The sequence below is a fragment of the Ptychodera flava genome, chromosome 19, assembly GCF_041260155.1.
Source record: "Ptychodera flava strain L36383 chromosome 19, AS_Pfla_20210202, whole genome shotgun sequence".
In the NCBI taxonomy this organism is placed as follows: domain Eukaryota; kingdom Metazoa; phylum Hemichordata; class Enteropneusta; family Ptychoderidae; genus Ptychodera; species Ptychodera flava.
This window is the reverse complement of record NC_091946.1, coordinates 36,310,400-36,324,744: the sequence shown is the minus strand read 5'-3', so window position 1 is coordinate 36,324,744 and position 14,345 is coordinate 36,310,400. Positions and strand designations below refer to the sequence as shown.

At 36.2% G+C, this 14,345-nt stretch overlaps 1 protein-coding gene across 1 annotated transcript in view; it reads left to right on the top strand.

Annotated features, from left to right (window-relative positions):
- The window catches only part of LOC139119413 (myosin-VIIa-like), a 48,591-nt gene that overhangs the window by 5,377 nt on the left and 28,869 nt on the right, over positions 1 to 14,345 (top strand). The window contains exons 2-8 of the mRNA XM_070683221.1: positions 1,342 to 2,010; positions 2,462 to 2,522; positions 3,003 to 3,145; positions 4,143 to 4,290; positions 5,004 to 5,268; positions 6,353 to 6,467; positions 7,047 to 7,133. Of these exons, the coding sequence (XP_070539322.1) occupies positions 1,590 to 2,010; positions 2,462 to 2,522; positions 3,003 to 3,145; positions 4,143 to 4,290; positions 5,004 to 5,268; positions 6,353 to 6,467; positions 7,047 to 7,133 (1,240 nt within the window). The 5' untranslated portion in view covers positions 1,342 to 1,589. The remainder of the gene's footprint in view (positions 1 to 1,341; positions 2,011 to 2,461; positions 2,523 to 3,002; positions 3,146 to 4,142; positions 4,291 to 5,003; positions 5,269 to 6,352; positions 6,468 to 7,046; positions 7,134 to 14,345) is intronic.

Genomic DNA, 14,345 nt, shown 5'->3' with positions numbered 1-14,345 from the left:
TACCTCAGCGTTAAAATCTTTGCCAGCATCATCATAGACTTTGTAGTAGTGCTAACTCTAATTATTACCGGGTCCTTTGGTTTATTCTCAATGTGACGTAAAAATAAAGGACTTAGGTTTACTACCAAACCAAGCAACACCTCAGATTGTGCCAGTGTAACACCAGAGGCATTTCTGCTTCATAAGTAGCTGAAATAAATGATGTAATTATTGTGTACATATCAAGGGTTACATCTACAGGTGTTTTATCAAAGAGGTTACACCTTACATTTCCAGAATGTAGAAATTCTCACAAAACACACAAATATTTTAGTTGTCATACTTCAGTAAATCGGCTGATACCAAGTCATGCATTCAGTATTTTAATTAAGTGCTTGTCTAATAGTTCCATCGTGCTGAGGTGAAAGTTATTTATCTTGTAAATACTGTCAAAGAAGTCTTGCAAAATTTGTCTAGTATCAAGCAGACTGTTTCAAACTCAAAATTGCCTTAAATTTACATTTTGTGTTTGAAAACGATGGTTTACTTACCAGACTAGCAAAATAGTCTACCACATCTTAGCAACAATCTCAAGTTAAAAAGCACATTTGTTTGTTTAGTCAACCCACCATCTATCCAATACGCCATACAATCCACTGACATTATTTTTTCAGAATGTTTTGTTTGTATAAAGTGTTTTTATCCATTATTGTTGCAGGGGAACCTACAGGTAATTGCGACTCAACACTAACTGGTTTTACTGGTTTATCGTAATTTTTAAAATTATTGTGTTATATTTAATATGTTACCTGTACCTGTGGGATTCTCATGAATTAAAGTGGCACCGCCCTGGTATGTCATACTGTGAAAGGTCAACACAGAGCAATTTTGTATTGAGGATCACAAAGTATGCAACATATATTGCAGCAAAGCGGTACACTTAACAGCGTTTCAAATGTTTGCATATCCATTCGTTGATTAATTGTAACAACACCCAGAGGACTCGTCGTGGTGTGGTGAGCTACAATCGACCAATCATACAATTCAACAGCAGAAATATTGATCATAAAACTGTCAAATATGATGACATTACATTAGCTTACTTGATAAGGTAGATTCAAATGAAGGTACAGTTAACATCTAGTTTTAAATATTTTTCTATTTTGTTTCAGATATTGATGCCGTTCTGTCAAGTGTTTCAACACTTTTCTTGTCAAAAAATGTATTAATTTAGTATTTCTTAATAGTCTGGATAATTTTTAATAGTCTTGATTGTTTTGAAATATTTCTAATACCAGTTCATTTGTGAAATTTTGGATGACTATTTATCCTAACCCTATGCTGACCATGCTTTGTTTTCAGGTATAATCAGCTTTAAGTTAATATCTGAACCTGAGGAGGAAAAAAGAGATAAGTTTACGGAAGCCACCAATGTGATCAATTTATCGCTGTGAGTGTAATATATTGCCTTTGCCTATCAAGAATATCAGTAATGCTGTGTTATGCACAGTGCATTACTCTACCACTCAAATCAGACGGTTGGAAGTGATTTTGAAGTGTATGAACAAATTGTACTAGACCCTGTTAGTTGAAAGGCACCAATCATCACCATGGCAACAACTGTTGAAGGAGAGAGTGTCGTTAGTAATAACAACACAGTGTCAAAAGATGAACTGAGTTCTAGGGAAAAGACAGGAGATGTGAAGGACTTGAAAACTTCTGACTCGAAGCCAGTGGCCGGAAAAACAGATGTCGTTGATGAAAGCAAGGAAAAAGAAGACACTGAAACTGGTGGAGACTCCAGTGAAACTGGCGGAGAATCCACCCAAAATACTGGAAAATCCGTTGATATTTCAAATACTGCAGAAACGGTTGCTGTTTTGGAAATTTCAGAACAAGAGGTGAAAGATACCAGCAAGGAAGAGTACAGTCCAAAGGAAAAAGTGGTTTCCTTTGAAGCAAAAATTGAAGAAAATAGCGATTACAATAATAGTATAAACATTGACGACATGCATGAAGATGAGGTTAAAGGTCAGTTATTCTCTGTAACCTTATCAGATGTTCAGCTAATTTTATAGTTTGTGTTTTATACTATTGAAACTTAGATTATCTGCAAAATGTCTGTTTCACATAATGTGTTAGCCCTGCACTGAAACTTGAATATTATCTGCCAAACACATTGTATCAACTTTAAGTCTACCAAATATGTCAAGTATAATTTACGATACAATTTGTGTGAAATATAAAAACTCTAACAATGATTTAAAGTATGGAAAACTACGGAAACCTAATGAATGGAAAACTGCACTTACAGTACTCTGTCCTGAATTCAATTATTAAATTGAAAGCTGTCTTGCCAATATCATATTGACCGGTAGATATCAGTGTGTTTGATTCTTTCATTGTGCAAATTTTACATTTAATACCCTTTGCAATATTTTCTACTGTTGGCCAAACAATTGTTATAATTTTGTTACCATAGATAACCAAGGCTCATACAAGGAGCCACACACACTTGAAGTATTTGCCAATGTCCTGTTCAGGTAAGAGTTGATACTCTGGTCCTGTTGTTTAGATACAACTATTTGGTTGAAAATGCATACACTAGACGTTTTAAAATTGATTTTTCTGATTCTTTTGTGAAATGCGCAAATTTATGCTAAAAATGGAACAGTGATAGAAGTATTATGTCTGTTGTGAAATGGTATTCCATTTGGAATATGATCATTAAATACCTAACTCTACCAGTACAGAAGTTCTACTAAAACAAAAGCTTTCAAACTAATACATCAAAATATGATAAAAGTTACGACAGTATTAATGTATATAATAAATATAAAAACTATTTACTCAGAGATCACATATTGTATACATAAAATATTTATAAACATCTTGCAATTTATTTTTACTGTCAGAGAAGGGATTGTCACTCAAATTTACCTACATGTGAAATATTACAATTTGAATCCTGCCTGGTGACCAGGACAACAAATTATTGAATACAACATTTTATTTCATCCCAGGGCCCCTGCAAAGAAAGGACTCTTTAAACACCACACTGAAGACAAACTATGGAGTTACAGCAAGGATCTGATCAAAGAACCATTGTTGAAGAAAACTCTTGTCAATCAAGACCTGGCAAAACAGGCAATCAATGTCTATTCGTATATCCTTTACAAATATACACTGAATCAAAGCTGAATACTGGTGGTGTAGAGTTTACCTTATTAGGCAGTATGCGCCCAGAAACTGCAATACTTAAACTTTTGCTAAAACTTTCATCATATCTTTACCAAATTATGGATCAAAATCGGAGTTACTTTGCAAATTTTTGTACTAGTGAAACAAATTTCCTAACATTTATTATTTGAAATTCGTTTTGAAAAACTATGGTGGTGAAAGTTTTTCGTACTCCAAGCACTTTAAAATGAGCCCATGCAAACAGCAGACTAGAAAGGTACTGAAAATATTTGAGAGTCCAAATATCTGTCCCCAAGACACATTTTACCATGAAACTAGTTTGTTGTGATGAAAAATTTTCTATACCCAAAGTCAATTTTACTGTAGTACTCTAGAAATTTCACCCATGGATAAATAATCTAAGCAATTTCTTAATATGCCCAGAATACGTGGTGGGGCATGGGTATATGCTACTATGAAAGGTAACATGTTTAATTGATTTGGATAATGGCCGTTTCATACTATTATATTTTCAAAGCTGTACTAAGTGCTGGTCAATATGGTCAATATGTGTTCATATATTGCCACATTGGCTGTTCTGATATATGAAGATATTGCCCTGATGGCTGTTTTTGTTCTCTGATATTCTCTCTGATATTCAATTTTGACCTAAAACTGGTCATACATATCTCTATATGATCATCTGTATCTCCCTAATGCTGCATTAAAGGTATACTGTCACCTGTTCCAATTTTGCCACAGTTATACAATGAAAGAGAAATCTAACCAATCACAGATTTTAAGCAGGTGGCCGCTTTTTAAAAACAACGCCCTCACATGGGCATTTTGAATACCAAGGAACGCCCCTTTGACCATATATGGGCATATTTAGATTACAGGTGACTTTATACCTTTAAGATGTTGAGAAGTAACATCTGTGCATTCAAAATCCCTGTCTATGGTTGTCTTTAATATCCTATTACTGATTTTGAGCTACATCAACGAACCAAAGAGAAGTCGTGGCAACACCGACCTGACAAACCAGATATTTAGACCACCCATCATCTTTGAGTCCCTCAGAGATGAGATCTATTGTCAAGTTATGAAACAACTCACCAATAACAAACACAAGTAAGTGAGTTTATGTTTGTTGTTTATTTTTGCATTAAACTTTACAATACATAAAACACAGGAAGTAGTCCGAATTTTCAAGTTTGTGGTAATCACAGTGGATACAAATTTTATTCAGTCCAGGGTACATGAATATTCATAATCGATTATGAGACAATATAAAAAAATTTGCATACCTAAACAATACTCATTAATAAACTGTGCATAAGTAAGTTAGCACTGTTATGCCATGTTTCAAGCATGAGATGTGCCACATGACAATTTTACTGCCAAACACAGCATTTGATTACCAGTAGGTTTTATTTTGTCTCAAGGTAGAATGCACCTCAAGGACAGATATTCATGGTTTCAATTTTTAGTACTTTTCTGATCTACCACTTGTGGAGGCTCATTTAAAGCTTTTGGTGAAAAGAAAAAGTTTATGATCATAGTTATTTGAAAATCAAAAATTTGAATTTTCCCAATAGAGTTACATCGTAATACAGGAAAGGCAGCCATATTGAATTTAAAATAACAGTAAATGTTTGATAATCTGGCCTGTAGTCCAAAATTTTGCATATGATCCCTGATTTTACTTCTTGATTTGGTAAGAAAAAAGTTTAAAGGTTGCTTGAGGAAAGTTTGGGTAAATCTTCAAGTCTCAAGGCATATACTACCTTACTGCAGGAGCTATCAATATTGTGTTTGTTATTTTCACTTTTATTGTATGACAGACAAATTGAAGAAAGATGTTGGGAACTGATGCTGTTGATGACCAGCCTCTTTGTGTGCAGTGAGACACTCCTTCCAGAAGTTTCCAAGTTTCTACAATCCAGGCAGAATATTGAAGAAGCTAAGCAGAGCTACGCTAGATTTCAGAAAACACTGAAAAGCGGACAGCGGAAACAACCTCCAAACTTGATAGAATTGGAAGCTGTGCAAAATAAAAGCAATATTGAGATGACGCATGAGGTGTTTTTCCCGAATGGTTACAAAGAGGTATTTCTTTTTGTCGTTTACTTTCCTAACAGCTGTAATTTGGCAGCTTGAGTCACCTGTAAGTGTCTGCAAGGTATTCATGTTCAAAAGATCTGTGACAGTGAACAAATTTTTTGACTGTGTATTAATTTTCATACCTGAATACATTTATATGCATCTGATGTGAAACAATAATAAAGATGGATAAGTGCTGGTACATGCCCTTCTCCTTTCAAGATCATTTCCTGTGTGTTTTGACATCTTCTTTACAAATGTGAGGCAACTCTCTGATATTGATAGTAATTGAAATAATTTTATCAAAGTTCGTTGTTTTACAGTGATCACCATTATTATCATCATCACTACCATCTTCATCATACCACTATCATCATCATCATCATCAGCATCATCATCATCATCATCATCATCATCATCATCATCATCATCATCATCATCAACAGCAGCAGCAACAACAGCATCTTTAGCATCACTGTCATCAGCATTATCATAATGCTTTTGCTCACCATGGAGATTCACAAACATCTTAACAGTTATTGTATGATTTCTACTGCAATCTCACATGATGAAATAGAATGACCGAGAAATCAGCAGTGTTCACTGACCTACCATCACAACATCAACACATATGTGCTTTCCAATATAAGAATTGTGAGCTCCTCTGAAAATATTTTCCAAACACAATATGTAACACAAAATTTTTTCAAGCTTCTAGAGGCACTAGTATGGATGCTTTGGGCTGGCTTTCAGCAGCTTTGTAAATACATGTACTCATAATTGTTGTTATGGATACTCTCACTATCACCATCATCATTATCATCACAATCATCACCGTCCACCACACAATTTAAAAAATAATGAAAACATGACAGTTAATAATATTTTCATGTAAAACAACCAAAAGAATATTGTTGCATTTTCAATATCTACAAGTATCTCCAATAAGTAGTTTCTATCAAATTTGATGATGAATACATATCACATTGCAATAATTACTTTATCCTTTCTTGTATACATGGCACACAGCAATAATTATTTTATCATTGCTGTATGTGTGTAACATGTTTTCTTGATTTGATAACTGCAGTCATTCGTTGTGCATTCCTGGACACGAGCCAAAGATCTATCCCGAGTTATCGTGGAACGAGTGAAACTTTTATCAGGAGAAGGTTTCAACCTATTTGTCAAGTTTTCAGACAAAGGTTTGTCAAATCACTTTCCTTTCACATAACTTTAGGAATCTTTTGAGCGCGAAAGTCAATTTTTGTCGCCAATATCAAATATACACTTGTCAACTTTTTTCTAAATTTTGCTAAAATTTTGCTAAAAATCTGAAGCCAAGAAAATGTGATGTTCACTTGGTCCAAAATTGTCAAAAAAATTACAGAAAATTTCAGAAAATTGGTAAATGTTACACTATATAATTTTGGTGGGAAAGATTACAGCGCTGAAAGGGTTAGGAATCTTTTCAGGACAGTGTCGAGGATCAACTGTCAATTGTCTTTTCCTCTAGTATGGCCTGTGTAGATACAGAACAGTAGATGTAATTGTTAATGAAAACTATGTCAGATACAAATACCACCTTTAACTAAACCTGATTGGTCGCTTCTACCTTTATATGAATTAAAGTACTTGAGTATATTGATATTTTAATGATTAAAGTAGAAGTTTGGCAATTCTACTCATGTATGTCCTTTTATTCACTTCGTAATCAACAAAAAAATTTAACAGTTGGCTGAGGATTGAAGCTAATTGACAATTCTGTCCTTGGTTTTTTCCAGTTCTTAGCATTCCTGATAATGAGTTTCTGTTTGACTATGTTGGTACTGCCATTGATTGGTCAAGAGCTATGAAATCCAAAGACTCAGGTATGTAACCTTTGACCTGATATTTTATGTTTATGACCTTTAATCCTCTTTATATGTGTACCGTCACTAGAAGATGGTGTAGACTTTAAAGTGCAACAACATTGACAATAAAAGCGCTTTTAAGTGGAAAGTTATATTGATTTTACACACATTTATTTTCATATAGCATTGCAATAATATTTCACTAGCTTCAACTCAACCGTTGATGAATAATATTCAGTGTCTTTGAATTAAAATTTTTTTCATTTTTTTGAGTTTGAGTTCTGTTGCAAGTTGAGAATTCTGTGTTTGTAATGAAACGATAAATATTTATGAAATTGGATAAAAGTGAACAGGAAATATTTTTTTGTCAATGAGATAATCAAAGTAATAATATTCACAAACTTGACAGAATTTATTGTAGTGCTTCATTACCCTATTTCCGTAGCACCCTCAGTTTTATCAGAGGGGTTTGTGGTGCCTGGCAACCAGACTTTGAATAGCCAGATGATGATGATGCTCTCTTTAGGGGCCCAAGCCGACCGGCTGGGACCCTATTGTTATTGCTCAAGTTCTACTACTTCCTCTTCTTTAGGGGCCCAAGCCGACCGGCTGGGACCCTATTGTTATTGCTCAAGTTCTACTGACTTCCTCTTCTTCTTCTTCTGCCATTTCTTTGCTCACCTAGATCTCTCGAACGGCTGAACGAAAACTTCTCAAACTTGCAGGGGTAACAGGTGATGGGTAGTACTCGTGCACCTGACCCTTGAATTTTTAATTAGTCATGTGACCTGGCTACAATTTTGAAATGAAAATGTTTTTTACTGTCCCATTTCCATAAAATTTGACCGATCCAAAATCTTTTCGCAAACTTTATAGGCAATACTACCTAGATGCTATATATGAAATTTCAAGGAAATTGACCTGGCGGTTTTTGAGAAGAAGATTTTAAAGTATTATTTTTCTGATTTTTCAATGAACTTTGACCTCCCCTATACTTCTGCAGCTAAGCTATATCAATGGCTTATTCTGGCCTATGTAAGAGTCATATCTAATTCTGGGCAATCCAATAGAGCCAGAGGTCTGATTTTTGGTATATAGCGATAACCATGGAAAACAATTTTTTTAATAAAATGTCACATGACTTCCATGACCTTTGACCTCAAACATACATATATGTCCATAACTAAGTAACCACAAGTGCTACAGCCTTCATATTTGGCATGATGGGAGACCTTATGACACTACATCTTGTACCTCATTAATTATGCGCATATCTAATTTTGAGCCAGCTAATAGAGCTAGAGGTCTGATTTTTGGTATATAGGCATAACTTAGCAATACAATTTTTTTGACAAAATGTCATGTGACCTCGATGACCTTTGACCTTGAATATACGTATATGTCCATAACACAGTAACCACAAGTGCCACACCCTTCATATTTGGTATGATGGGAGACCTTATGACACCACATCCTGTACCTCATTAATTATGCGCATATCTAATTCTGAGCCAGCCAATAGAGCTAGAGGTCTGATTTTTGGTATATAGGGATAACTTAGCAATACAATTTTTTTGACAAAATATCATGTGACCTCGATGACCTTTGACCTTGAATATACGTATATGTCCATAACTCAGTAACCACAAGTGCTACACCCTTCATATTTGGGATGATGGGAGACCTTATGACACCACATCCTGTACCTCATTAATTATGCGCATATCTAATTTTGAGCCAGCCAATAGAGCTAGAGGTCTGATTTTTTGTATATAGGCATAACTTAGCAATACAATTTTTTTGACAAAATATCACGTGACCTCGATGACCTTTGACCTTGAATATACGTATATGTCCATAACTGAGTAACCACAAGTGCTACACCCTTCATATTTGGTATGATGGGAGACCTTATGACACCACATCCTGTACCTCATTAATTATGCGCATATCTAATTCTGAGCCAGCCAATAGAGCTAGAGGTCTGATTTTTGGTATATAGGGATAACTTAGCAATACAATTTTTTTGACAAAATGTCATGTGACCTCGATGACCTTTGACCTTAAATATGAGTATATGTCCATAACTCAGTAACCACAAGTGCTACACCCTTCATATTTAGTATGATGGGAGACCTTATGACACCACATCCTGTACCTCATTAATTATGCGCATATCTAATTCTCAGCCAGTCAATAGAGCTAAAGGTCTGATTTTTGGTATATAGGGATAACTTAGCAATACAATTTTTTTGACAAAATGTCACGTGACCTTCATGACCTTTGACCTTGAATATACGTATATGTCCCTAACTCAGTAACCACAAGTGCTACACCCTTCATATTTGGTATGATGGGAGACCTTATGACACCACATCCTGTACCTCATTAATTATGCGCATATCTAATTCTGAGCCAGCCAATAGAGCTAGAGGTCTGATTTTTGGTATATAGGGATAACTTAGCATTACAATTTTTTTGACAAAATATCACGTGACCTCGATGACCTTTGCCCTTAAATATGAGTATATGTCAATATTCACAAACCACAAGTGCTACACCCTTCATATTTGGCCGCCATATTGGATTTTACGTAAAACATGCAATTCCCACTGACACGTACAGTAACTATGAGATGATGTTCAAAATCATACTTTTCCAAGATCGAATTTTGCACATAATATCATTAGTACAAGATCTTTCAACCATGTTATCCGCTTGGGCCCCGCCAACGCTGCTTGCAGCTTTAATCCTCTTTTTCTTCTTCTTCTGCCGATTCTTTGTCGACCTAGATCTCTTAAACGGCTGAACGAAAACTTCTCAAATTTGCAGGGCTAGTAGGTATCAATTAGTACTCGTGCACCTGACCCTTGAAATTTTGATTGGTCACGTGACCGGGCGGCCATATTGGATTTTCCAAAAACCTAAAAATGGCTTGTCCAGAAGACCTAGGGGTCTAGTCGATTTGAAATTTTTTGTATAGTAAGCATGACCTAAGGTCTCTAGAATTTGCAAATAAAATCGCATGCGGACACGTGATCTTGGCCGCCATATTGGATTTTCTAAAATAGTCATTTAATCTTTAAAAATCTTCTTCTCCAGAACCGAAACATCAATTAAGCTCAAATTTTACTCATGTCATCCTTACAGTCATCTCTTTAAAGTTTGCAAAAGACATTTCGATTGGTCTCGTGGTTTGGCCGCCATATTGGATTTTTTGAAATCACAATTTAATCTTTAAAAATCTTCTTCTCCAGAACAGATTCACCAATTGAACTAAAATTTAGTAAATGTCATCTACAGTGTGATCTATTTCAAGTTTGTGAAAAGCGTTTCGATTGGTCACGTGGTTTGGCCGCCATATTGGATTGCGCAAAAAATCGTAATTTAATCTTTAAAAATCTTCTTCTCCAGAACCCAAACACTGATTAAGCTGAAATTTTACTCATGTCATGCTTACAGTGATCTCCTTCAAGTTTGCTAAAGGCATTTCGATCGGTCACGTGGTTTGCCCGCCATATTGGATTTTGTGAAATCACAATTTAATCTTTAAAAATCTTCTTCTCCAGAACTAACACACCGATTGAACTAAAATTTTACATCTATCATCTAAAGTGTGATCTCTTTCAAGTTTGCAAAAGGCGTTTGGATTGGTCATGTGGTTTGGCCGGCATATTGAATTTTGCAAAAAATCGTTATTTAATCTTTAAAAATCTTCTTCTCCAGAACCAAAACACTGATTAATATGAAATTTTACTCATGTCATCCTTACATTGATATCTTTCAAGTTTGCAAAAAGCTTCTACATCTATCATCAATAGTGTGATCTCTTTCAAGTGTGCGAAAGGCATTTGGATCGGTCTCATGGTTTCGCCGCCATATTGGATTTTGTGAAAAATCGTAATTTAATCTTTAAAAATCTTCTCCTCCAGAACAAATACACTGATTGAACTAAAATTTTACACTTATTTTCCCTAGTGGTAGTCCTTTAAGTTTGTGAAAGGCATTTTGATCAGTCACGTAATTTGGCCGCCATATTTGATTTTGTTTAAATCACAATTTAATCTTAAATATCTTCTTCTCCGGAACCAATACACACATTCAACTGAAATTTTACTCATATCTTTCATAGTGCGAGCTATTTCAAGTTTGTGAAAGGCATTTCGATCGGTTATGTCGCCCCAATGTTCATAAGGCTGCAGTTTAAAACCTCGTCAGTCAGAAGAGCGATCAGTGATGTATGTTATATTGTACGCTGAAAGTCAAAGACATCACGACAAATTGCAATGACCGCTGTCAAATTCAGCTAGCAGTCACACGAACCCTAGTCTCGGCCCCTTGTGTAAGGCAACTTTTGCGACCAGCTTTTGTACGCCAGGTGACGTTGTCGAGTATACTGCGACGGAAGTACTTAGAGGAGTGTGCCACTAGCTTTAAGGGGTGGCCGACCGGTGTGATCGACTGAATGGCACAATTACTGGGGTCTATGCACAGCTGATATATGAGTGTCAAGGACCATAAATGAAGCTATTCGGGTATTTTTATATGTAGGTGTCTGAATGCACGCTCACTTGTTCATTATGATAAAAAAGACAGATACATGACATTGCAAGGTGTGGTGATTTGTTTATGTTTCTCTATCTGACATGCATGGAGTGGCCCTGGTGTGTTGTGTAACTGAGAGCATGTAGCTGATTAAAAATGTAAACAAGACCACATCAAGTCCAGCCGTTAATGTAGTAAAAATCGCTGATACATATCTATTGAAACAGCACCTTGTTAAATGAAGTTCTGCAGCTTGATCGAATTTCACTGTAATTGCTTTGTGCAGTTGCATGCCCGGTCTAAGAGATCGCCGAAATTTACCCGATATTTATCAGGGATTTGGGGACTCTGATATCGATACTGGACAATAGTAGAATGACTTGCCCTGTGCCTCGGCACGCACGGTCTGTGAAGTCGCTGATATTTACTAGATATTTATTGGCGATTTGGGGACTCAAATATCGATACTAGACGATACTAGATTCTGTCAAATCCCGGTTAAATATCCGATATATATCGTGACCTTGCATTTCTGGTCAAACCCGACTTCCAAGGACTGACTCTAACTTCGATACCGAACGATACTAGATTCTGTCGAATCGCGGGTTTATATCCAATATCGGAGAAGTTGGACGCTCTTGCCGTAGTTCTAGGTCTAAATAGGTGCGACCTGGCATCTTAGTTTGTTTGCACAACTTATTATAGTGGAAACACTCAGTAAACCATCCACTTCCTTCGGCGTCTTTGCCTGCTTTGTTTCGTGCGCGACTTCCGCGCTGTCAGTAACTTTACCAGGGCCGACAATGGCTCGGAAATGCGCGATTTGCGCAATCGCGCAGGCGAGAGAAAACCATGTCCACCATCGTAAATTATGCCGGTTCCATCACTGTTACTAATGAATCAAAAATAATCCTTATATCAGCCATATTATCGACATATTTTGTCATTTAATTGTCTACTCTTTGAACAAAATAATTTGTCGCTTTGTCGTACGTCGGCCGATGACTGACGGCAGACTTCTTTGGCATGCAACCAACATAGTGAGTTGATAGCGTTGGAATTTTACACAAGCTTAAATGAGCATGCGCGAAAAAGTTTCAAGATCCCCCCGTTTTTATAGTCCGGTCATTGTACGCTTTCGGTAGTTTCGAGACATCCAAACAATGCAAATGCATTACAAATGCACGGTATGATGCGCCTAGAGTTGATTGAAGTCGGTGAAATGTTAAAAATTAAAACAATTTTTAAAATCGTAGTTTCTTTGGTGTCTCTCCTATATCCATACACGAACCAACACTGCTTCAAAACGAGTGCGCATGCGTGAAGTTATATTTGCAGCACAGATTTCGCGGGAAAACTCATGCCTTTGCTCTATTTCCATCCAAAAACTTCATCGATAGCTTACAGTTAATGCACATGAACAGAATAAAACCAATGACGTCAGCACAGGGAGAGGGTTTTATGGTTTTCGCCACAACTACAAATGCCATGCTGAAGATACGTTTACAAGGCCCTGTCAGTCAACGGATGTGACCGCCTTCGCCAAAGAAATTTGCATATGAATAGCAAAACTGTTGACCTTTTGTTTACCCCACCCGTTATATTTTACTAGCGAGCGTTAGATGTTCAAACTTTCTGGTTTTGTTGTCTATTAAATTACATTTGACATACTAGATGTGACAGAATATCTGTGCATGTGATGGTGATGAACGGCACGAATGGAAGTTGAAATTTTATGGAATTTTGATATGTGTTCTTGTTTCATCGGCGATGTCGTCTGCAGGGTTTCAGTATCTATAATCTGCATAACAATAAAATTAAAAGGGCTTCCCCGGGATTTCCCTCTTGCCGGTACCAGCTTGACAAGTCTGATACGAGTGGCATGGATCCCAACACACTTTAAATAAAGCTTCAATGTGAATTCTACGACATACAATTAGTCTTTTAACTCGACACCAAATCAACCAAAAGTTATAACGTCATGTCAGTAGTTGTCATCTGCATGTATTTATTAGTGCAACACCTCGACATGTCGTCTCCAGTGTGTGCCCACGCACCTCAGACAAGATCTGTTTATGGTAACACATGTAACGGTAATCTTGTAAGACTTTCAAATGCTGTTATTGCGAGGAATGCCAATTGCATGTTTGGGGAATATTTGTGCAAAACGCATTATACAAGCTCGTCACGACGAAAGGTTTGTTCAAACATAAAATCAAACTACATTCCTCGTCGTTTTGTTTACTACCACGGAAACACTACAGAGAATTCGACAAAATTTGATGCACTACAGCTAACTACAAAACCAGCGCATACATTTGCACCAGATGTTATGAGAGAGTCAAAGAGATAATTGGAGATGAAATTATTGCTGACAAAGTCTTCTTCGGAGGTGAGTGCTGATATTTTCAGCAGTTTGTTCCGACTACAACACATAAAGTACAAGCTAACTTACTTTTTTGACAATATTTGCACTATTTTTTTTCTGTGTACACTTTAATAAACCACCCAATATAAGTACGGACTGTGAGAACTAAAAGCTGGATAACTGTTCAAAGTTCATAATGAATAACAGTGCATCTATCAAAAAGTAACAGTGACACAGGTATCAAATATTCCACCAGACCATGATATATTGGTCAGTAAATATTATACCAATGCTAGGTAAACCAGAGTAGGATTGGT